Genomic DNA, 23673 nt, shown 5'->3' with positions numbered 1-23673 from the left:
GGGCTGTTTCCTTTTATAGCTGCTTCCTAGAGGGTCTCAGGTTGCAGCTGGAATTCTGACAGTCACTCAGCAGAGATGTTTCCAGGGCCTGGCTACGTACCAGCCCCAACCAGAGCTTGCTGAGGGCCACCACTCCTAGCCCTGAACTTTCAGGAGGATTTCCAGAGAGAGTGAGCAGAAAACCAAAGAGTTTGGCAGTCCCACCCACCCATCCATAATGGTTTCTGTGATTCTACTCAGTCGTTAGGACATAGACTTACAGATAGATGGAATGCCATGTTAACCCCATAATGGACTCAGACCCGGAATAGGAGAAAAAGAGGAGCACACATCTTGAATGGAGAATTCCAAACAACACAGAGACTGCAAATGTAAATATTTCATGACTGTTGGTGATATAAACTTTGCTTGATGGATATAAATAATGAGGGCATGTTTGTTTCTGCAGACCAGGGGCTGCATGTATGCTGTGTGAGCATGCTAACTTACTGCTATGCTACATTCTGAGATTACATGTTTGTTTTTTTTTTTTAGATTGAAATTTTTTTTTCAAGAATAATGGCTTTGGTGGTTCTTTTTAGAAGTGGGTTTTATTTTTAATTTTTAAATAATATTTTAAAAAATAATTTATTTTTACTTTATGTGCATTGGTATTTGGCCTGCCTCTGTGTGAGGGAGTTTGATCACTGAAGCTTAAGTTAAGTAGCTGTGAGCTGCACGTGGGTGCTGGGAATTGAACCGTGGTCCTCTGGAAGAGGCAGTCAGTGCTCTTAACCACTGAGCCATCTCCCTAGCCCCTGGAGTGGGTTTCAAATGTGCTCATTGTTGGAAACTTTTAAAATTTTATGTACCTAGGTGTTTTGCCTACATGCATGCCTGTGCACTACATGTGTGCCTGGTACATACAGAGGTCAGAAGAGGCCTCAGATCCCCAGGACTGGATTACAGGTGGCTGTGAGCCACCATGTGGGTGCTGGGAATTAGACCCATGTCCTCTGGAAGAGCAGCCAGTGTTTTCAACCACTGAGTCAGTGTTTTTAAGCCACTGAGTTACTCCAGCCCCAGCCTTTCCTCTACTCTGACAGTGTGGCTGTTCATATTCTTCAGACAACAGGAATAAACTACAAACTTCTTTGGTTTGTTTATTGCAAATGTTTCCGTGTCATCTGTAACCGTGTGACCTTGGAGGAGACCCTTGCTAAGCCTCAATTTCCTTGTCTGTAAAATGAGGACAAGAATAGTGTTCACCTCATAGCTAGGTCACAAGGACTCCTGAGGTGCCACCCTCTGGTGCCCAGCACTGTGCCAGGGCCTGAGTGGGCCCCAGAAAGTTTCCTGATTATTAGTTATAGACACCGGCAGCTGCTTGGCAGTGTCAGCTGCCGTTCTGAGTTTTGTTAGCCACTGTTAATATTAATGAACATTGTAGCTGTCCTTATTAGTTACTGTGATTATTAGCGACTATTTTAGTAGATCTAGGGCTATTCTCATTACGTATAGAAGAACCGTCTAAAACCAAGGGGATAGAGCACTCCTGCCTTGTACCACGAAGAGAGCCAATGCAGCACCCCACAGCTGTGCTGCCGAGTGTTCAGGAATGGGGAATTTCACCCAACAGCTTCTTGACAGGAAAACTGCGCAGCTACTGTGTTCCTGCTCCCGTGTGTAGGGTGTTTAGAGAATAAATCCCGGCTCAACAGAAAAATAGCCAACAATCTCATCCATAGGAATGGAATTCACGTTATACATCAGCATTATAACAATGACATTCAAAAGCCTGGGCCACACGGTACCCCGCTTGTGAGGACTTTGGCCTGAGGGGAGAGGGCAGGTGTCTTCTGTCACTGCAGTGAAGCATGGGGATAAAGAGCAGAGAGAGGATAGATAGCCTTTCCTTTTTCAAGGCGTTCATTCCCTGCAGGGGCCTCCTGTAAGACAGCGGACGGATGGGTCCTCCCAGGCTTCTCAGTCCCTTCTCCCACTAGACTGGTGGTGTAAATGTGATAGGAAAAGTGGGCCTCTGTGTGTTTGTGCATGTGTGTACGTGTGTGTGTTTGTGAGGGTGGTGTATGAGCATGGCTGCGTGTGAGTGCATGTATGCACGTATCTGCACACACATGCAGAGGCCAGAGGAAGTCACCCTGCAGACTGCGGTTACATGTAAGCCTGTGGCCACCCCCCCCCAAAAAATGAGTTATTTTGATCTGGGTGTCAGTCTTGGAAACCCCAGCAATTCATTGGAAACTCGTTGTTCCTTTTTTGGCGATAAGAGCATGTATGTGGCAAACCAGGCATGACGGCGCACACCTGTAATCCCAGCACTTAGCAGAAAGAGCGTGCGCTTGCAGCCAGCCTGGGCCACATAGCTAGCTCTAGGACAGCCTGGACTGTGTATTGAGACCCTGTGTCTAGCAGTACACCAACAGTGAGACCCCACCTGCGAGCATGGTCAGCCTGACTGGGAAAGGACGGTGTGTGCTGGGTGCGCAGCACTGCAGGTTCTTAGGCTGCCACACAGACGGCCTCACCAAGCACGGCCCCACTCAGTCGTCACCAACACCCCAGAGGAGGGAATCAGAGCCCTAAGCCCTTGCTCGAGAGCAGCCTTGGAGCTAGGACAAAGGTCATCTGTGATTTCCACCCAGCAGGCTCCACACTACAGTATGGTGACCTCAGCTGGAAAATCTCACTGTACCAGACAATAAACAAGAGTGTCAAGTGAAGGGATCTGGGAGGTGTGGCTGTGGATTCTCAGACACACTGTGGTGGCCAGCAGGGGCTGGGTGACTGCAGGACAGAGACAAAGCTTGTGGGCATAAAGAAAAAGCTCATCTAACCTCCACTGAGGTCCCTGAGGCTCTAAACAGTGACTGGGTCCCCAGAGACCTGCAGGTCCTGCAGACCTGTCCTTTAGGGCAGCCAGCCAGTGTGGAAGCGGCAAGGCCTTTGGCATCCTGAGGATGGAGAAGGGACCTACGGAAGGTGTGGAGTGAGTCTTGAAGTGCACGGCTCTCTCTGTCGTGTAGAGGAGGAGTCCTCTGAAGGCTGGCGCTGTGTGCATGGGGTCAGCTCAGGATTCTACCTGGAGAAGAGCAGCTCTTTGCGAGGAGGATGACCCAATGAGAGTACTTGAGCAAGGGCCTATGTGGGGGGGAGGATGAGGTGGGTGAGGGTACTCACCAGAGAGGAAGGACACCTGCCTCCTCCTTCCTCCCCTGGGCTTGACTCTAGAACCCTTCCTTCTCTCAAAGTCCCAGGTCAGGCCTCCCTCACTTGTTCCAGTCAATCTGAGGAGCCTGTTTTAAGTGGTCCTTGGTGAGTCCAAGGGCAGACAGATTTCTTCTGTTTTCTTTCTGGGGGGCAGGTATTGAGAATAGCATTTAGCATAGCATCACGCTTGTGCCGAGACCAACAGCTCCATTGTTCCTCTATTGATCCTTTCTAACAGAAAGGTATGATTTTATTGCTTTCTTTGTTTTGTGCTATATACAGTACAGCTAAAGAAAATGACTGATGTAAACATCAGCCAATCATGCTCCAAAACAAGTTATAATATTATAATACAGTAATGATCATTTTTTTTCTCTGTTCTTAACCAGATTAGAAAGAAACAGCAAGAAGTGGTGGGCTTTTTGGAAGCCAATAAAATAGACTTTAAGGAACTGGACATCGCCGGGGATGAAGACAACAGGAAGTGGATGAGAGAGAATGTGCCCGGGGAGAAGAAGCCTCAGAATGGGATTCCTTTGCCACCTCAGATCTTCAATGAAGAGCACTATTGTGGGGTGAGTATTCAGTGCTGTGGAAACGTCTTCTGTGCGTTTGTCAGGACTAATTATCAATTAGTGTGTGTGACTTGCAAGTCTGTGTGCCCACGCATACGTGCACGCGTGTGTGATGTCGACCAGAGGTTGACACTGGGTGTATTCTCCAATCACTCTCTGCTTTGTGTTTTGAGACAGGGTCTCTCGCTAGACCTGGGGCGCCTTGGTTCAGCTCGGCTGGCAGGGTTGTAGGTGTCAAAATCCGTCTCTGCTCCCTTCCCAGCACCAGGTTGACGGGACGTGCTGCTGGGCTCCGCTTCTCCATGGGCGCTGGGGACCTGAACTCAGTGCCCCGTGCTGGCGGAAATTTGCCGCTGACCCATCTTGTCAGCCCGTTGGCCAGAAATTGTTTGAAGTAGATTAATTTTGAGTCACTGTTTGAAATCGTTCTGGCCTGTCAGGTCATGATTTCTTTCTTCTAGCCAACCAACAGTTGAGAGTGAGAAGTTGGCCTAATGAATTACACAGCGACCAGAAGAGTTGGGGTTGTTTTAGATTCTGTATGTTGAAGAATAGGAGTCGTTTGTTCAAACAAAATCTGCACTTTAGGTAGAAAGGGATCAATTCTACTTAACCCTTGTGAAGGGCATACTCAGTGGGTACGTGATAAATTCTTTTTTTGTTTATTTATTTATTTTTTTTGTTTTTGTTTTCAGGATAGGGTTTCTCTGTGTAACAGTCCTGGATGTCCTGGAACTCACTCTGTAGATCAGGCTGGCCTTGAACTCACAGAGCTTCACCTGCCTCTGCCTCCCAAGTGTTGGGATTAAAGGCATGCGCCACCACCGCCTGGCAATAAATTCTTAAAATTTGACTATCGGACATGTTGTCTTATGCCAGAAACAGGATGAATGTGTTCAAACTCACCCAGTTAGTTTAAATGTATTCTGAGAATTTGATGGTAATGACAGTTTTATTTATATTTAAACATTTTTATTTCCTTTAAATTTGTTTGTACGCCCGTGTGCATGTGTGTGGGTATGTGTAAGCCATGGCATATGGGCTTGTAGGTCAGAGGAAAGTTTTGGGAATCAGTTTTCTCTTTTCCCCATGGTTTCTGAGGATTGAACTCATGTTTGTATACATGGCAGACTTTATACACTGAGCCCGTGTGGTGGCCCAACAACTTTATTTGAAGGACTTCATAGTTTGTGTCAACAAAAAGCCACCTTTCTCAGAGCTCACAAGTTTTTTTTTTAATATTTATTTATTTATTATATATACAATATTGTGTCTGTGTGTATGCCTGAAGGCCAGAAGAGGCCACCAGACCCCATTACAGATGGTTGTGAGCCACCATGTGGTTGCTGGGAATTGAACTCAGGACCTTTGGAAGAGCAGGCAATGCTCTTAACCGCTGAGCCATCTCTCCAGCCCCCCGTCACAAGTTTTGCTTAAGAAAGCAAATTGCTGAAAGGAAACATTGAAAAAAAAATCAGTGGACTTCTGCTATGAGAAGTGGACGTTCAGGAGCCCGTTCTTCGGTCATTCCTCCTACGGGGATGAGGGTGCTGCCAAGCAGAGGGAGTTAGTTGTCTGGTGTGTGCTGCGTCTGAAATCCGGGCCCGGTGCAGGATATGCAGGCACTTCTTTGCTCCTGTCATTGGGAGTTGTCTGTGCTTTTCATCCGAACCATCTGTCTCCGAGCAGATGCAGGCCAACTCCTGCTGCTGCCTGTCTAGTTCTCAGTAGCCCGCATCCGCAAGAATCCATTCACCAGTCACCTGCAGCTGAGGTCAGACTGTGGCTCAGCCGAGTGCTTGGAGCCAAGATTATACAGCCCAACGTACTCCCTGGATGGTCTCGTGGGTGTATTCTTGTGTGGAGGTCAGAGGACTGAGCTGGCTGGACAGTAGGTGCCAGGATCCACCTGCCCTTGCCTCCTTGGCACTGAGGTCATATGTGTGCACTACCATTCCTAGATTTCTTTTACATGGGCTCGGGATGGAGCTCCGGTCCCCATGCTTGCAAGACAAGCACTTCACTGACTGACCGACGTCTTAAGAGTCTCTATCAACTCTTTTACACAAAAGCTTTTGGGCTTCTGATCTGAAGTATGCATTTTTGCCTGTTAGGGCCTTGGGTTGCTTGCCTACAGTGGCTCTAACAAACTGCCACAAACTGTGATTTAAAATATCAGGTATTTATGCTTTCTCAGCTCCAGGGGCCATGTTGGAACTTCTTAAGGAGAGCCTGTTCCACTCCTCTCTCCCAGTTGCTCAAATATGCCAGCAGTTCTTGGATTGTGGAAATATTGCAGATGTGGCCTCTGGCTCTCCCTGTGTGTACCAGGGTCTCCGTAGGGCCTTCCTGGAAGGATGACAGCCACTGAAAGGGACCCACTCTAACTTAGTATGGTCTTACCATAACAGCCACAGCTGCAAATATCTTACTTCCAAACTAGGTCACTTTCTGGGGTACCAGGTGGACAAGGGCTTACATGGGAGGCCCTTGAGCCTAGCATGGGACTGCATGAATTTGCAAGGCCAGATTAGCTTGTTGAAAGGCTTGTTAAAAATCCTGTGGGAGAGAGTACTTTCAGTCTTGATGTGGTCCGTACACGCTGTGGGGAGCGTATGGTCTCTTTCAAGCCCCCTGTGAATTTTGCTTGGGGCTTCCCAGAACGCAGAAAGGATTTCCTCTGCTAGGAAAGACCTCCATCCAGTGAGGTGGCTCAGTGGATAAAGACACCCATCACCAAGCCTGGGTGACCCCAGCACCATCTCCGGATCCCACAAGGTGAAACAGGACTCCCAGAAGTGGTCTGCTGACCTCCATATGTGAATGCAAGCATGCTCATCCTCCACAGTAAATAAATGTAATCAAAACAATAAAAGACAAGAGAATCCACTCTCCACACAACCCCTAGTCTCCTATGCATCCTACTGGACAAGGAGAAGGCTAATGCAAAAGGGAGTGATGGTGACAAGAAATTCTGATTTTACTTTTCTCGTAAAAAATAATTTAATTTTATTTTTTGAAATTTATCTGTGTGTGCTTGCATGTGTGTGTACGTGTGTGTGTGTGTGTGTGTGTGCATGTGCGCGCTTCCCCATGTGCCTGCTTGTGCACATGTATCTTAGTATGAAGTACCTACAGAGGTCAGAAGTGGGTGTCAGATCCCTTGGAGCTGGAACTGCAGGTGGTTGTGATCCAGCCACCTGCTGTGGATGCTGGGGAGTGAACCCCAGACATCTGTGGGAGCAGCAAACACTCTTCCCTGCGGAGCCGTCTCTCTGGCACACCATTTCCTTTCACTATTAGGAAAATCAGAAAAGGTCATACTAGCACATACCGAAAGATGAGATGATTTCGAAGGGTCTTCAGTGTGAATCACCCCATCCCAATTCCTGCTCACGGTTAACTACAGTCCCTCGAGCTGAGCTCGCGCCACACTCCCCTCTGGGAGGTCACGGGGCTGCTCAGAAGGACTTTATTCTTGGACCCGATGGATCTACTTTTCTCTGGCCTCAAACATAAAGTAAATGGTCCTGCTTGAGGCACCAGTGTTGCTAACTTCTTGTTTGAAACGTTCTATGTGTGTTTGTTGTCTCTAAATAGGAGCAAGGGCCAGGCCAGAGAGCGACAACAGCCTCACTATATAACCTTTTCCATTAAGGAACCATTTGTCAACAAGCTTTGTGAAACTCTTAAAGGCATTAGGGTGGCTGGAGAGATGGCTCAGCAGTTAAGAGCACTTGCTGTTCTTGCAGAGTACCTGAGTTCAGTTCCCAGCACCTCCTTAGTAGCTACAACCAGCTGTAACTCCAGTTCCAGGAGATCTGATACCCTCTTCTGGCTCCTGCAGCTACTATGTATATACACAGTGTACAGACATACACGCATGCAAAACACTCACGAAATAAAAATAAAATGGCAGAAACTAAAGAGTCTGTCTGTGTTGGCTAGTTTTATGTTATCTTAGCATAGGCTAGCATCATTTGGGAAGAGAGAACCTCAGTTAAGGAAATGCCCCACTGAATTGATCCACGGGCAAACCTGTGTTGCATTTTCTTGATTGATGACTGTTGTGAGTGAACCTGCCTCACTGTGGGTGATACCACCCCTAGGCAGGCCAAGAAAGCCATGGAAAAGTAGCCAGTGAGTATCACTCCTCCATGGCATTGGGTCCTGCCTCCAGGTTCTTCCATGTTTGAGTTCCTGACCTGGCTTTCCTCTAATGGTCTGAAAGTGTAAACTGAAATAAACCCTTTCCTCTCTGAACAGCTTTTGTTCATGGTGTTTTATCACAGCAATAGAAACCCTAACCAAGATACTGTTGCTGTATCTTTCCCCTTATCAGAATGTAGATTATGAAAATCTCACTGGTTCATGTGGATTCTTGGTCAGCTATGCCCTGGGCCCTATGACAGCAGCAGGCCCGGGGACAGGGACAAGCAATGGATGTCTCTGCACCAGGAGGTGAGAGCGTTAGGTGTGTCTGGGAGTCCTGAGCATCTGCCGTGCAGAGAAGATGAAGATGTTCTAAGAGCCATGGCAGACAAGTGTCAGAGAAAGGCAACACCAGACGGAAAGCCAGGCATAGTCAAGCCTAGGCTACCCACCCAAGGGGGAATTCCTGTTGGAAGTAGCATACATGTATGCCCATGAGAAGCTGAATTGGGCTGCAGTGACCGCCTGAGGACCGAGACAGCCTAGGCTTGGGCACAACCAAATATGACATCTTGTCATTACAGGCACGGTGTGCCTGTCCCTATCACCCCGTCTGCAGTCTTTACTCTGTTTCCTCGTGTGTGTGTGCGTGTGTGTGGCAATGCATAAAAACAAATGTAACATTAATGGCTTTATTTTATAGCTTTAGGGGTTAGTTATCTGTTGATAAAACAAGCAGAGAGGACGTTTCATGTTTGATAAGGGGACTGGGCTCAGAACATATACCAGCCCCCAAGTGTAGGATGGTTTTAAGTATTTCATTTCTTTGCCTCCAGGACTTTGACTCTTTCTTCTCTGCAAAAGAAGAAAATATTATTTACTCATTCCTTGGTTTGGCTCCCCCTCCAGGGTCAAAGGTAAGCTGGGATGCCCTGCGTGGTCCAGTACAGGCCATAATAGAAGGAGATAGAAGCTGACAAACACTAGTGCTCATCAATGATGCTCTAAGTCAACATGATCACTTTTTTTTTTTTTTTTGGTTTTTCGAGACAGGGTTTCTCTGAAGCTTTTTTAGAGCCTGTCCTGGAACTAGCTCTTGTAGACCAGGCTGGCCTCGAACTCACAGAGATCCGCCTGCCTCTGCCTCCCGAGTGCTGGGATTAAAGGCGTGCGCCACTACCACCCGGCTCATGATCACTTTTTTTAAATTTACAGAATGCTTCATAAATTTACATGTCACTGTTCTATGGGGCTTTGCTTATCTCTCTACCAGTTCAATGTGTGTGTGTGTGTGTGTGTGTGCTCGCACGCGTGTGTGTGCATGTGTGCACACATGTGTGTGCGTTTGTGCCTTTTGGTCGTAGTGTTTCATCAGAGCAATGGAAACCCTGAGTAGCACAAATAGGAAGTGAGGCAACACTGTAACTCCCCAAAGCCACCCTAGTGATGTAATGTACTTCCTTCAGCAACGCTGCACCTCCTAAAGGTTCCAGAAACTCCCCAAGGAGTGCCACCAACTGTGGACCGAGAGTTCAAACACAGGAGTGTATGGGGGACATCTCTCATTCAGAACACCGCATGGACATTGACTTTAAATTAAAAAATCGTGTTCAGGATGGAGCCTAGGGCTCATTCATACTAGGCAAATACTGTTTTATGAGCTATAATCCCAGCTCCAACCTGTTATTTTATATCATATATAAAATTAGATTATAGATCTAGATAAAGGTCTAGATATTAACAACTATAAAGGCACAGAACTGTTAAGATAAATCTGTCTTTACAAAAGAGTTAAAATTGTGCTCACTTCTGCAGCACATATACTAAAATCGGAATGATACAGAGATTAGCACGACCCCTGCTCAAGGACGATACACAAACTCGTGAAGTGTTCCCAGGTCAGCTGGTCTCAAAGACCCATCCAGAATTAGAAATAACTCAAGGAAAGCGGTCAGGACACAGTTGAAATCATCTGAACAGACAGTGTAAGTGATTCAAAGTGTGCCCTTCCTTTCTAGGGACCAAGGAGATATAAATAAAGATGAAGATGGAACTCCGTTCCCCCCCCCCCGAACACACTCACAATCATTAAAAAGCACAACTGTGTTAATTGGCCACAAGGCTAAAGAAAAGGAGGATGTTCATATATTACAGAGGGATCTGAATCACTCCCACCTTTTGAAAAGGAACCTGATAAAAATATCCCCACCATTTTAGTCAGAGAGTCATAAACATGGGGCCATGTTGACTATCTACCATTTAGGACGTATTTGAATAAATTATCATAGTCTTAATGTTAAGCAGACGTTACAAAGAATAAATTAGAATGGTAGGATATATATATATATCATATATATATATATATATATGAATGATTAATTGTCATATGAGGGTGTCAACAGAAGGTGAGTTTGAAGAATGTTTGTCCTGACGATAAACTCATGATAGCTTTAAAAAGCTGAGGACCTTTTAATAAGTTATGACTGTCATGTGGGGGAGCTAATATGGCTCTGTGTTGACAGAGGTTTCTATCCCACCCAGTCCTGCAGCCGTTCAGTCCCAAAGAAACATATATAAACATATATAAACTGGTTGGCCTATTATCTCAGGCTTCTTATTAACTAACTCTTACATCTTAAATTAACTCATAATTCTTGTCTGTTAGCCACATGGCTTGGTATCTTTTATCACTGAGGCATTCTCATCTTGCTTCCTCTCCCTCTGGGTGACAACTGCAGACTATGCCTTTCCTCTTCCCAGAATTCTCCTGTTCTAGTCACCCCGCCTAAACTTTCTGCCTGGCTACTGGCCAATCAGCATTTTATTAAACCAATAAAAGTGACAAATCTTTACAGGGTACAAGACCATTGTTCCACAGTAGCTCTGCCCCAAGCATGTGCTAAGATGCTTTCTGCTTTCATGCTCTCAAAATTATTGTAATTTTATTTCAAGTGTATGGGTGTTTTGCCTGCATATATGTTTATATGTAAAGTACGTGCCTGGTGTCTGCGGAATCCAGAAGAGGCACTGGGTCCCTGGAATTGGAGTTATGGATGGCTGTGAGCTGCCATGAGTATGCTGGAAACTGAAACCATGTCCTCTGCAAGAGCAGCCAGCGTTCTTAACCACTGGGTCATCTCCCCAGCCACAGGGATTAAGTTCTTATTACTGTAGTATGGGTGGCAATGGCTTCATCTCTTTGTGGGCCCCATTGTTGCTGTGGATAGAATGAAGGTCAAAGATAAGAACAATTCAGTTAGTTCAAAGACACTGACATGTGAGTCATTGTCCTGAAGAGAATCTTCAAGTGTTTTCAACTATTTGGTATAGGTGACAAAGCCCGAGGAAGCTTCTTCCCTTCCCAATGGAGATGTAGCAGGAGAGGCGGAAGGCTCTGCAGAGGTAAGGCTGGTGCTGCCAATGTCTTCAGGGTGACTGCGTGGGCCTAACATTTCTTTCATCTCTCTCTCTCTCTCTCTGAACTATCTATTCATCTATCTATATACCCAACATTATTCATTTATCATCTATCTATCTATCTATCTATCTATCTATCTATCTATCTATCTATCTATCTATCTATCTATCTCTATCTATCATCTATCTATCTATCTATCTATCTATCTCTATCTATCTATCTCTATCTCTATCTATCTATCTATCTATCTATCTATCTATCTATCTATCTATCATCTATCATCTATCTTCCATCTACCTATTATCTATCTTATCTATCCATATACCTTTCATCATTATTATCTATTATCTCTTTATCTGTTATCCATCCATCTATCTATCTATCTATCTATCTATCTATCTATCTATCCATCCATCTATACATCCACCCACCCACCTGCTGATTTATCTACCCACCCATCCACTGATCCATCCACCCACCCACCCATCCACTGATCCATCCATCCATCCATCCATCCATCCATCCATCCATCCATCCAGTTTACCTGTGTATCTGTCTACTGTATTCATCTATATCCATCTATCTCTGCATCTGCCACCTTCACCAGCCTTAAATGGGTGACTCAGCATCTTTCATTCAGTAGCTTATGGCTGCAGCATGCAGGAGTCTGTTAGAAGTTTGGGGCTTTGGGGAGCTGTGTCAGCATCTAAATGACCTTGTGTAGAGGGGTCTCTTACATGCCGTGACTGAGATGGAAAAAGCCACAGCGGGGGTGGCTTGCTTTGTCCTTGGGTGCTTCCTGAAGGTCAGTGATGCTTTGAGATTCTTTTCTAAACAGGGAACAGAGAAGGCCGAGGAAAGTGGAGAAAATGAGGCACAGAAAGAGGACAGTGAAGACACTGGCAACGTTTCTGAATCCCAAGAGAAGAATGTGAGTGTTTGCTCTGTCACTGCGGGTTTGTTGCTTCTGTCCCTTACTGAACTCCTGCATGGTGCCAGGAATTGTGCTGAGCTCACAGCTGCGAGAAAGGGCAGGCTGAGGGTGTAGCTGTGAGGAACCAGCTATTCTCATTCCTGCTTTAACTGCTGTGGACCTGGTGCTGAGAGGGCCAGAGGGAGGAGCCTGAGCCAGACTTAGTGGGAAACAATCGGTGGAGGCTTCACGGATTCCTCATGTACCCAGGGAGAAGTCATAGTCACGCTCTTGCTGGGACACGGGTCCTTACTCCTTGCCTTGAGTGATGGCTAGCTCCAACATGTAGCTTCCTGTGAGCCTCCTGGGGGAAAGAGCCAGGGCATTCGAGTGTCAGCAAAACATAAGTGGGAATGTGAGGACTGGAGCTCAGCATCGGGAAGGAAACTCACTGAGTCCAGTGTTCAGGTAACCAACAGGTCCCAGTGAGTCTGAGGTGTGCATGGGGCCTACTTCTAAACGTTAACAGAAGTTTCTGTCCCATCTGGTCCCGCAGCCGTTCAGTCCCAAAGAAACACACAGAGGCCTACATTAATTATAAACTGTTTGGCCTATTAGCTTAGGCTTTCTTATTAACTAACTCTTACATCATACATTAACCCATTATTCTTGTCTATGTTAGCTACGTGGCTTGGTACCTTTTATCAGTGAGGCATTCTCATCTTGCTTCCTCTGTGTCTAAGTCAGGATTGCAGATTGAGCCCCTTCCCAGAATTCTCCTGCTCTGCTCACCCCACCTATACTTCCTGACTGGCTACTGGCCAATCAGCATTTATTAAACCAATATAACTGGCAAGTCTTTGTAAGGTTTGAGACCATTGTCCCACAGCACCTGAAGAGATTTGCTGTCCAGGGGATGTCTGGGGATTCTGTAGGGACCAAGAGCAACAGGTATGGGGATACTTAAGGAATTGTGGGACGGTGGCTGACAAGGCCTTGGGGTGGCTGTGGGTGGACTACAGGCCTCAGGCTGAGCCTCCCCTTGGGAGAGTTTCAGTGGAAACATCATAAAGTCTTCTAAGACCGTGGAAACATCACAACTGGCTCGTGTTTGCGTTGGCTCTTATCAAGGTAAATTTATCTACAGAAAATGCCAAATTGTTTTGAGTAATGCTTGTTGCCAGCTGGTACTCTTCATCTGAAAATCTCTAAGCCCTGGACTTGGTGACACATGGTTGAAGTCTCACCATCTCGGCTCCTCCCCAAACAAATCCTCACAAAAGTGACTTTTGTTAAGGCCAGCATGGATATAGCTCCAAAAAGCGCACAAGGCTGGACTAAGGGCCAAAGACCCAGGGGACACCACCAGTGCTCTCTCCTGCCAGTTCTAGGGCTAGCTGCCCTTTCAGGTCACACTGGCAGGGTTCAGCATCCTCGTCACCATCCATGTCCGACACTCGTCACCACTGACACCTGCCCTTAGGTCTGTCCCAGTGCCAGGTCAGTGGCCCAAGTCTTGGCTAAGTTCCCAACAGAAAATAGCTGCCGCGGAAGGTCCAACATATCTCATTTCCCGTGTGTGCTCCTCCTGGCGGCTCCTCCTGGTGCTCCTGTCTGCAGTGCTGTGAGTACCCAACTTCACTGACCCAGGAACTACAGTTTTCTCCATAACGCTGTTGTCTATGTGATTATTTTCTGAGCATAAGATTGAGTTCAAGCGTTGTATGGAGTTGGCTTTTTAACAGCTGCCTAGTTCAGACGCCGTCTAGTTCTGTGAGCTAATGCTGCAAAGCTTTTGAAATCAATATATTGTACCTCAACTTAAGAAGAATTGGAAGCAGGAGTGGCATTTGGTAAATATATTCAATTCACATTTTGTCAGTCGTTTGAGCCACTGACCCCGTGACAGGTGGAACCTCAGTGATTAAGAGGGAGCAATGGAAAGGAAGGCAAAATTCTGTCCTGATGGGGAGCCTGTGTTCTGAGTGCTGGTGCCGACAATATCCTGGGCCCTTTGAGGTTACTTTCAAGACTCTTATGATTATGATTATGATTATTACTTACTACTACTATTAATTAGGTTTTTCAAGCAGTTGTTCTCTGTGTAGCCCTTGCTGTCCTGGGACTAGCTCTAAACCAGGCTGTCCTCAAACTCACAGAGATCCACCGGCCTCTGCCTCCTGAGTGCTGGGATGAAAGGTGTACACCTCCACCATCTGGCTGGTTGCCCCATTTTTAATGATACCTTGTTCCGCTTGGATACTAAAAGTCCTTGGATTTAGGAAAGTGTAAAACTCTACAGAATTGATAGCTCCATGACGTTTAATCTGATGACACAGGATAAGAAGAAAATGAAAGCTCTTCGAGAGGCAGAGAGTAGGTACCAGATTTCATGTGTTCCTGCTCCTGGCCATAAACTCGTGTTTATCCAGTTTATAGCAGCAGCGGCAGGGTCCTGGAGATCCTGAAAATAAGTAAGGGACAGATCACACCTGCAGGGAACATGCAGAGAAGCCAGAGAGAAGGACAACTCAGGGATGGCTGTGGGAGCCGAACTGAGGGCCTGTGACTCAGCCTTCTGGGCTAGGAAATATCTTCCCGGCTCATCCGATTCTGAGTGGCAGCTGACGTGAATCTCATGGGGTTCGGTGTTGCTGAGTAAGGAGTGAGGAGGAGGGAAGCCAGAGCGCTAGGTAGGCACGGGGAGGCTTTCAGCCATAGTTGTAGATGATAAAGGAGATGTTCCAGGTTTAATAGGAAATAGATGAGAAGAATTAGCTTTTAGGAGAGCATTATCAAGAGGCCCCAAAGTGGGAGAATCTTTGATGTAGGGAACAAAAGGATTTCTAGTTCTTATAGGTTTCTGGGGATGGGCTGGAAGGGTAGAAGGTTCCATAGCACATGATCCAGCCTGTGGGCGGGGAGCCATAAGGCCAGAAGGGGTTAAATAAGAGAATAAAGTCATTCCAGAGCCTGGGCATTAGGGAGATGGACTTGCCTCAGCTGCAAGAGTGAGGAACTGCCAGCCCATGGCTGGTGTGTTGCTTGTGGTTCCAACTGAAGAGAGACAGGCTGTAGAGTGACAGCCTGATATATCCAAGGTTGCCACCTCTGGTTCTCTAAAGTGGTAGCGTCTTTTAAGGTCTGTAGCCTAACAGCCATGCCGAGGCCATGAATTTGAATGAGAGCAAATGGGGGAGGACATAGGAGCAGTTGGAGAGAAGAGAAGGGAAACGATGTCATTATAATCTCAAAAATGATTGCCATTGTTCCACGGTGTACATATGGAGGTCCGAGGACAACCCTGTGGGATCAGTGTTTTCACACCACCTTTATGTGGGACATGGGGCTGTTGTAGAATATTACTTTAAGGTGTGTTACATTTGTTTATGCTCCGGAACCCTTGTTTAATGATGTAAAGATGTGTTGCTTTTGTTTATGCTGCATTCGTTTATGTCTGTGAAGCTGTGATTCTTTGCCTGTCTAAAGCACAGGCTAATAAAGAGCTGAACAGCCAATGGGGGTGGGGGGGAGCAAGGATAGATGGGGCTGGCAGGCTGAAAGAATAAATAGAAGGAGAAATGTGAACAGAAAGAGGGGCAAGGAGAGGAGAGCGCCAGGGGCCAGCCACCCAGCCAGCCACAGAGTAAAAAGTAAAGAAAAGGTAGACAGAAATAGAGAAAGATAAAAGCCCAGAAACAAAGGGTAGATGGGATGATTCATGAAAAGCTGGTTAGAAACAAGCCAAGCTACAACTGGGCACTTATAAGTAACTGAAGCATGAATAATAGAAACTCAGAGAAATTGGGGTTCACCCTGAAGATTCGAAAAGCAAAACAGCCAGCCACTGGCTCTTACCTCAACCTCAGTCCGAAATGGCTATCCTGCCTCCAAGAATTTTAGAATGAGACCATGTCTGAGAGCTGTCTTCTCACATTTTATAATCCTCTCTCAGGCTGGGATTAAAGGCGTGCACTAATACCTGGTTTCTATGGCAAGCTAGGTGGCTACTGGGATTAAAGGTGTGTTTTATTGTTGCCTGATCTGTAAGGCTGACCAGTGTGGCTGTTTTATTCTCCTGATCCCCAGGCAAGCTTTATTTATTAAAATACAAATGAATTACCACTACAAGTAAGAATAAGACCCCATGTGTGATTTATTTGGGAGCTGGGTAGCGGGCCCCCCAAAAGAGTAAAATAATAAAAACAATGACATTTTGGTGTTCCAGCATGGGCTATAGTAAAAGAAAGTCCAGCAACATGGGGTTTGAACTCAGGTCGTCAGGCTTGCACGGCGAGCACTTTACTGGTCGAGCATCTCCCTGGCCTTTGACATGTATGAACTGTGTTGGAGCTGCAGTAAAGACATACCTATCAGGATAGAGAGGCAGTAAAGATGTTTGTGTTTTGGTTGAAAGACTTAGTTGCTTGCATCTCTGATCTGATGCTGTTAGATCATCACAGCTCTGCTGACACCTTACGGATAAGTAATGTCCTGCTCATTCAATGAGCTTCCATTTTTGTTATAGTTTGTTTACCTTAAACATTCAATTTAAATCTTACTCCATGTTTTATCTTTGTGGACCCAAGGAAGAAGAGGGAGAAGAGGGAGCAAGAACAACAGAAGAGGTAGGATCAGCATCTTTGACCGTTGGTTTAATCAACTTAGTGAAAACGTTTGTGGGTGACACCAGTGCCGCTTTTGCTACACTCCTCTCATGTGTGTTTGTGTGTGTGCGCGTGTGTGTGTGTGACAACTGGAGGTCAATGTCAGATGTCTTTTTTAGACACTCTTCATCTTTGAGTGGCAGGTGTCACTGTGAGCCCTCAGCTCTAGTTTGGCCTCTTATTCCCATGGTGTCTTTGGCTTTTATGCGTCTCAGTAATGATGTGATTTTGTAAACACTAGACAGAAGAGGTGACAGAGGAAGGAGCAGAGGGAGAGGCCGAGGAAGAGGAAGCTGAGGAAGAAGCAGGAGAAGGGGAAGACTCTTAGGCCTTTCAGGCCGGTTCATCAACTATCCCAGGTAGGTGCAGAATTCCAGGCTGAGTGGCTTGTCCCTGTGTGGCCCTGAGTGACCTCTCATGAGGTGTGAGAAGCATGAGCACACATCTCTCCTGCCCGGGTCTGTGCACTGCAGGGCTTCAGACTACCGTGTGCATGACTTGGCTCTGGGGCAGGATGGGAAAAGAGCACTCTGAGCAAAGGAGGGCTGGAGTGTCTACGTTTCCTCCTCCACGTGATCAGAGCTGGCACAGAAGCAGCTTTTGCATGTCCACGGCACGAATGCCGTTCATCACTGATGATGCTGGCGGCAAACCTGACCTCAAAGTCATGGAGCTAGCTGCTGGTTCATGAAAGACAGTTCCTGCAGCTCTGCATGTCATCTTGAGTGCTGGGTAGCCTGGCCTCACTTATTAATATTAACCAAACACTTGTGTGTACATACCTGTGGACGATGAGACATTTGGTGAGCTTTTGCTCCCTTGTGGTTTTAAACGTCTGTTGGTGGTAAGACAGTAATTATGCATTCTCTGCAGGTGGGCAGGTACTGTGTGATTATGTTAATAGGGTAAGGATGGTGTACAGTAGTAGGGCATCAAGGACACGATGGGATCCTTGCCTAGCACAGGCTAAGTGAAAACCCTACAGATCATGTGGTGCTGGGAAACCACGGGCTTCACGAGACACAAGGACAACAACACATTTGCACGAGCCAGCTTGCTGCTCCTATTGTCCTTGTGTCCGAGCCAGAGGCAGTGGATCTTTCTGGGAGGGACCTCACAGTTGTCTGCCACCACGTAAAAACAAAAATAAAACAAAGAATAAACCAAACACTGAACAAACCAGAAACCTAAAAAGTGTTTTAGTCTCCTCGCTGTCTGTATCACTCCTGTACTCAAAAAACTTGAGTCAAATTTCTGGGCAGTAGCTGTGAGCGCAACTGAGAAGGATGCAGTGAGGGATAAATACCTGGACACACAGTAGGTCACCAGCAAAGGCCCGTGATAATGAGGGATAGATACCTGGACACACTGTAGGTCACCAGCAAAGGCCCGTGATAATGAGGGGTAAGTACCTGGACACACAGTAGGTCACCAGCAAAGGCCCGTGATAAGGTGCACACAGGGGTTCATGCAGAGATGGAAAAAGAATTCTTCAGTGCTCTGAAGTAACAGTGGTGCTAGGTACGAAAGAAGAGGGAGAGAAAACCACGGAAGAGGTGGGGTCTGCCATCTTTAACCATTGGTTTTACCAGCTTAGTGAAAACATTTGTTGGTGATACCAGTGCTGCATTTCCCTTTGTATGTGTGTGTGTGTGTGTGTGTGTGTGTGTGTGTGCATGTTTGTTTGTGTGAACAGTGTGGTCATTCTTCCTCAACATTCTTATGGACAAGATGGTTAGTATGCCCAGGTGGTGGTGGCACACACCTTTAATCCCAGCACTTGGGAGTCAGAGACAGGTGGATCTCTGTGAGTTCCAGACTGTTCTGTGAGTTCTAGGATAGCCAGAGCTACACAGAGAGAAAAAAAAAAGAAAGAAAAATGAGATGGTTAATATGTTTTCTTGGAGCTGGTGAGATGTCTGTCACAGTTTGTTTAAACTATAGAAGTATTGTGCTCCATTTATATTACAGAAGATCTAGGGCTTGATGTCTCCCCACCACTTTCCTTCATGCTAGTGACACACAGACCTCTCAACTGTCTGTTCCTCTGTAATGATTCTACTGCTAAGGAATGAATTGTGGCTCATATTTAAGAAAGAGAAAATTGGCAGTTTTATGAAATCCCATCTGAAGAATCAGGAAAAAACGCAAAAGTGATGGTTTTATCATCGAACCAGCATCAAAGCCAAAGGCTACAGAGCCACAGCCTCATGAGCACCATGAAAATCCACTGATACTCACGCTACTTGCAGGGTTCCTTAAAAACTATACAGTTTTAGTATGATGACATGAAAATACTGAATGTGAACTGGCTCAGCAGAGAGAGAAACTTTAGTGTTTGGACGGTGTCCAGGTCCAATTCCAAAGTTAAAATAAAAATGAAGGAACAGTGTGAGGCTGTGTGGATCATTTTGTCTGTTCCTCTGAGGGTGCTGGGTTGGAACTCAGCCCATTGCAGTCTGTTAGATACCTAGACGTGAAGGCGTGGACCAGGAGGCTCTCGGTGTCTCCCTTGGCTCCCACTGATTCAGTGACTTTCTTTCAAGTGTGCCTTGGTTGGCAGCAGGATCCATCTCTGGGAACCGCTCAGCTTCCAGAGGCCACCCTGTCTCGGTGCCTAGGAGTTCACATTCAGTCTGAAAACACCATCTCTGGAGAACATGGCAGTGAACAGAACCATGAAGGCAGGCAGTCACCTGTCCAGTTCAGAGCTAGAATCAAAACTGGTGCTTGAGTCTGAGGAGCAAACTCTACCTCCCGAGGCTGCAGGGATGGTTCAGGGATAAAGAGTACTTGCTGCTCTTACAGAGGACCCAAGCTTGCTTCCTACCACCTACCCTGCCTGCAGCTCAGGCTCCAAGGGGTCTGATGCCCTCTTCTTGCCTCCATGGGCACCGTCATATGTACATCACACATACTCACACATTCACACGTATGAAAATAAATATAAGTAAACAAATAGACGCTACTTCCCAACGCTTGCCTCTCAACACAGCCTCCTACTGTAACCTTGCATCGTTGGAATTCCCTCTTAGGGACTCAGTTGTAGATGCAGACTCTGCTTCCATAAACAGATAGCAGGGAAGCTAGTTAGAGGGCCGGCCTTTCTTCTGGTGTTTGAGATGTTAGCTCTGGCACCCAGTACAAACTTATTTTCTCTTCTCTGCTCTGGGGCCAGAAAAGGTAAACTGTGGTCATGCCTTCCCATTAAATAGCAAAGATTGCAGTAAACACTCCTGTCTTTAACAGTCTTCTCCCGCTCCTTCCTTTCTTTTAGGATGTCCGAGCCACGAGGCCACATTTCAACTCTCTCCACTAAGTTGGTAGCATTCCTGGGGTTCACCGAGGACTTGTGCCCTTCGATGCAGTTGAATGTGTTTGGGTACCTACTGCGCTGTATCACCGTGAGCTGAATGTGAGGACTGCACGCATACTGTGCCTATCATTCTTGGTCTTTGCTTAGTTTTTGTTTCTTTTCTGCACACAAGTAGACCTTCCGTTAATACTCTGCGAACAGGATCTTACTGCGATGCAGCAGGAGTGTTTCCCTGTGTACTGCTTGTTTATGGCTTGGCTTTCAAAATGAAACACTTCCTGGAGAGCAATCCTAAATAAAGATTGATAGCAAGAATCTGTCTGGTCTTTCTGCTTTCTTCCCCCTTTCCCTATGCTCACGTTTTTGTCTCTCTGTGGACTTGAACTTGCTCTGTCTGTTCAGACTAAGTTGTCTGTATCCCGAGGTAGATTGTTTCTGTTGCACTAATTGGTTCAGGTTGTCAAATGGCACTGACTGTCTTGTATCACATCTTGTGTAACACAAAGTGCTGTGTATCCTGTCTGGACCCTGACTGCCGCCCACACCTGCACAGATGTGGCTAGGACAAGACATATGCTGCCTCATGGCCTGAACATTTCTGAGGTGCAGGAATCTCTGCTCCTCTGGCTGCTGACTGATTTGCAGCCTTAGTCTGGGGTGTGCGTCAGCAACTGCTACTGCAGTCGCCATGGGTGCATGATACACATAAATGTGTTTATATAAAACATCCACACGCATAAAAATAAATGAACTTTACAGTGTGTAATTTTTTCTAAAAGTAAAAGATCAAGCCAGGCAGTGGTGGCCCACACCTTTAATCCCAGCACAAGGGAGACAGAGGCAGATATCTGAGTTCAAGGCCAGCCTGGTCTACAGAATGAGTTCCAGGACAGACGTGGCTACAGAGAAAAACCCTGTCTCAATAAATCAAAAAGCAGATCAAATGTTCAAAGTCAGGTTAAATACATAGTGAGTTTATAACAGAGCAAGCTAAATATCACGGAGAAAATAGTGAGTTTATGAAGATACGCCACATTGAGAATCAATCACTTTCCTTAGCTACTGAAGCCAACCAAAGACTGCATACTCACCTCGGACTCAGCCCCCACCAGTCTGCTCACTAGCTGCTCTAACCTTATCTTCTGTTCACCAGAGAGTGTGCTAATGGTCACAAGATGTCCCTGGGGCCTGAAAACCTCCAGAGACAGGTCTGAGTAATCTCTGTCCTTCAATGAACTTCTAATAATGTCCTTGGCTGTCTGGGACCCTAAACTCCGTGGGCCACACCCAGTCCTGTCCGAACAACACTTCTAGAAACCTGTGAGCAGCCTCCATCCTCCATCTGCACTCAGCTGTGTGCGCACCTGCTTGGTTTCTGTTCAAACACACTCTGAAATACATTCCTACCTCCCCGCTTCCAGAACCATAGAAAATGGGCAATGTGACCTAGCCTGATTTGGGGTATCCTCTGAGTGAACTGTTAGGGGAGCTCCCTACTTGTGGTCTTATGTCTATGCAAAAGTTGATGCACATAAGATTAAAGTCAGATGTATCTTGAGAAGGGAGCAAAAGCTTGCATAATCCAAGCCTGTCAGTCAAAACTGAACCACCTGTGTCATGCCCTTGGCAGCCGAACTCCTTATCTGACACCCATAAAAGAAAGCCCCAAGCAATAACAATAAAACACATTTCTTCCTGATCTGTACTAGCACTTCACTTGGAACTAAGCAGTCCTGCTGCTCCGCAATCTTGAATCATCCTTGGAAACATCCAGCCCAGAACCACGCCACTGACCAGCAGTAACCATCACACATCCATAAGCGGAGCTCTGAGTCATTGCTCTGTGCATGGTCCAGTTCTCACTTCCTGAGACCTTTGTCATTTCCATTTCCTTCCTCCAAAACACATGCAGAAAATAAGCAAACCAAGAAGTGAACACCAGGTAAGCAATAAATAAAATAATAAGTAAATATACAGGGGGTAAAAGCAAGCCTCGCTCTTACTACAGAACCTCTGCGCTCACACTGTCCCTCCACTGCAACTGTTGCCACGGAGCGAAACAAACCGAAATTCAGACAGGTTTTCCCCTCACTAAATTGTCCAAATCAAACTCTCCCCTTTTTCTGAGACAATGTTACATCTCAGGCTGGATGCTATCCGGGAAGGCATTTCACTAACTGCAGACCTGCTCTGTCTTGAGACTACAGCGCGCAGGTAGTTATCGGAGGACGGCTAACATCCTTGATGATGCAGCTGCGTGTCTGTGAGAAGCAGACAGCAAAGCAGCAGTCGGACTGCTCCTGGTCATCGGGGTTTTAAGGCAGACTCTGAGGAGAGACTGCGGTCAGGGACTGCACCTATGTGAGAGAATCCGTGACTGCTAAGAAGGCGCCTGGGTCACTCAGGAACACGCTCTTGCTGGCTCCCATGCTCACTTATCTGTTCATAAAGCAACCCAGGGCAGGAAGCTAGGACTCACTTTCTTCCCTGCATCATTCTGCAACAAGGCAGGTGTGACCCTATACACTGTCTCATCCTGAGACAAGGCACATGAGACCATACACAGTGCCTCATCCTTATACAAGGCAAGTGAGACCCTACACTCTGCTTCACCCCCAGAAAACTTAGGTGAAACTCTACACACTGCATCATTCTGAGACTAGGCACATGAGACCTTACCCACTGAATAATTCTAAGAAAAGGCAGGTTAGATCCTACACACTTCATCATTCTGAGACAAGGCAGGTGAGATATTACACACTGCCTCACCTGAGAAAAGGCAGGTGAGACCCTAACAGTACATCATTCTGACATAAGGCAAGTGAGACCCTACACACCACATCATTCTGAGACAAGTTAGGTGAGACCATATCCACTGCATCATTCTAAACTTGAGCTAGTTTCATCCCCCAGAACTGTCTTTAAAAACTCTCTAGTCTTAAGTAAGTTATGAGGTCTCTCTAACCTAGGCTCCTACACTTGGGAGAAAGAAAAACAAACCCTGTACAAATTTCTCAATTTCATATAAGGAATAAATATTTTTAGTAGAAATGTGTTCTATACATTGTGTGGGAACTATTTACCCTAAAAGTATTTGCTTCTTGTCTGGGCATTTGAGACACCCTTAGTTAGTCATTGATGGTCTGTAATTAGCTGATCTACAGTTTATCTGGTAATTCTTCAATCCTAATACTAATTATCTGGTAATTAGTGAGGTGAGCCTTAGAATCTAGCTATTTCCAACATCTGAAATGAGGTGTGTGTTCACTAATTCAATGTAATGGTCAACTTTCTCTTCAGGGAGCATTTGTTCTTGATAGGATTCATCCATGCTAGGTGTTCTAGGAATTATTGTTTCCCATTTCACATACAAAACACTTCAAGTTAGCTTTATGAGGCTACCACAGACAAGCATAAACATG

General features: G+C 46.1%; 1 protein-coding gene and 1 non-coding gene across 4 annotated transcripts in view; both read left to right on the top strand.

Annotated features, from left to right (window-relative positions):
• The window catches only part of LOC119824848 (SH3 domain-binding glutamic acid-rich protein), a 29310-nt gene extending 8744 nt beyond the window's left edge, over positions 1 to 20566 (top strand). For all 3 annotated transcript variants that reach the window (XM_038345374.1, XM_038345373.1, XM_038345375.1), the window contains exons 2-8: positions 3600 to 3785; positions 8774 to 8854; positions 11268 to 11339; positions 12194 to 12286; positions 16858 to 16896; positions 17177 to 17294; positions 20213 to 20566. In XM_038345374.1, the coding sequence (XP_038201302.1) occupies positions 3699 to 3785; positions 8774 to 8854; positions 11268 to 11339; positions 12194 to 12286; positions 16858 to 16896; positions 17177 to 17263 (459 nt within the window). In that variant the 5' untranslated portion in view covers positions 3600 to 3698 and the 3' untranslated portion in view covers positions 17264 to 17294; positions 20213 to 20566. The remainder of the gene's footprint in view (positions 1 to 3599; positions 3786 to 8773; positions 8855 to 11267; positions 11340 to 12193; positions 12287 to 16857; positions 16897 to 17176; positions 17295 to 20212) is intronic.
• On the top strand, positions 9737 to 9840 carry LOC119825882. The gene has a single exon (XR_005287336.1). It is a non-coding gene; the product is annotated as a U6 spliceosomal RNA (small nuclear RNA).
• Positions 20567 to 23673: the final 3107 nt, after the last annotated feature.

This window comes from Arvicola amphibius, chromosome 10 (genome assembly GCF_903992535.2).
Source record: "Arvicola amphibius chromosome 10, mArvAmp1.2, whole genome shotgun sequence".
Taxonomy (NCBI): Eukaryota; Metazoa; Chordata; class Mammalia; order Rodentia; family Cricetidae; genus Arvicola; species Arvicola amphibius.
Note: the sequence above shows the minus strand (reverse complement) of the source record. Positions and strands in the feature narration are given on the sequence as shown.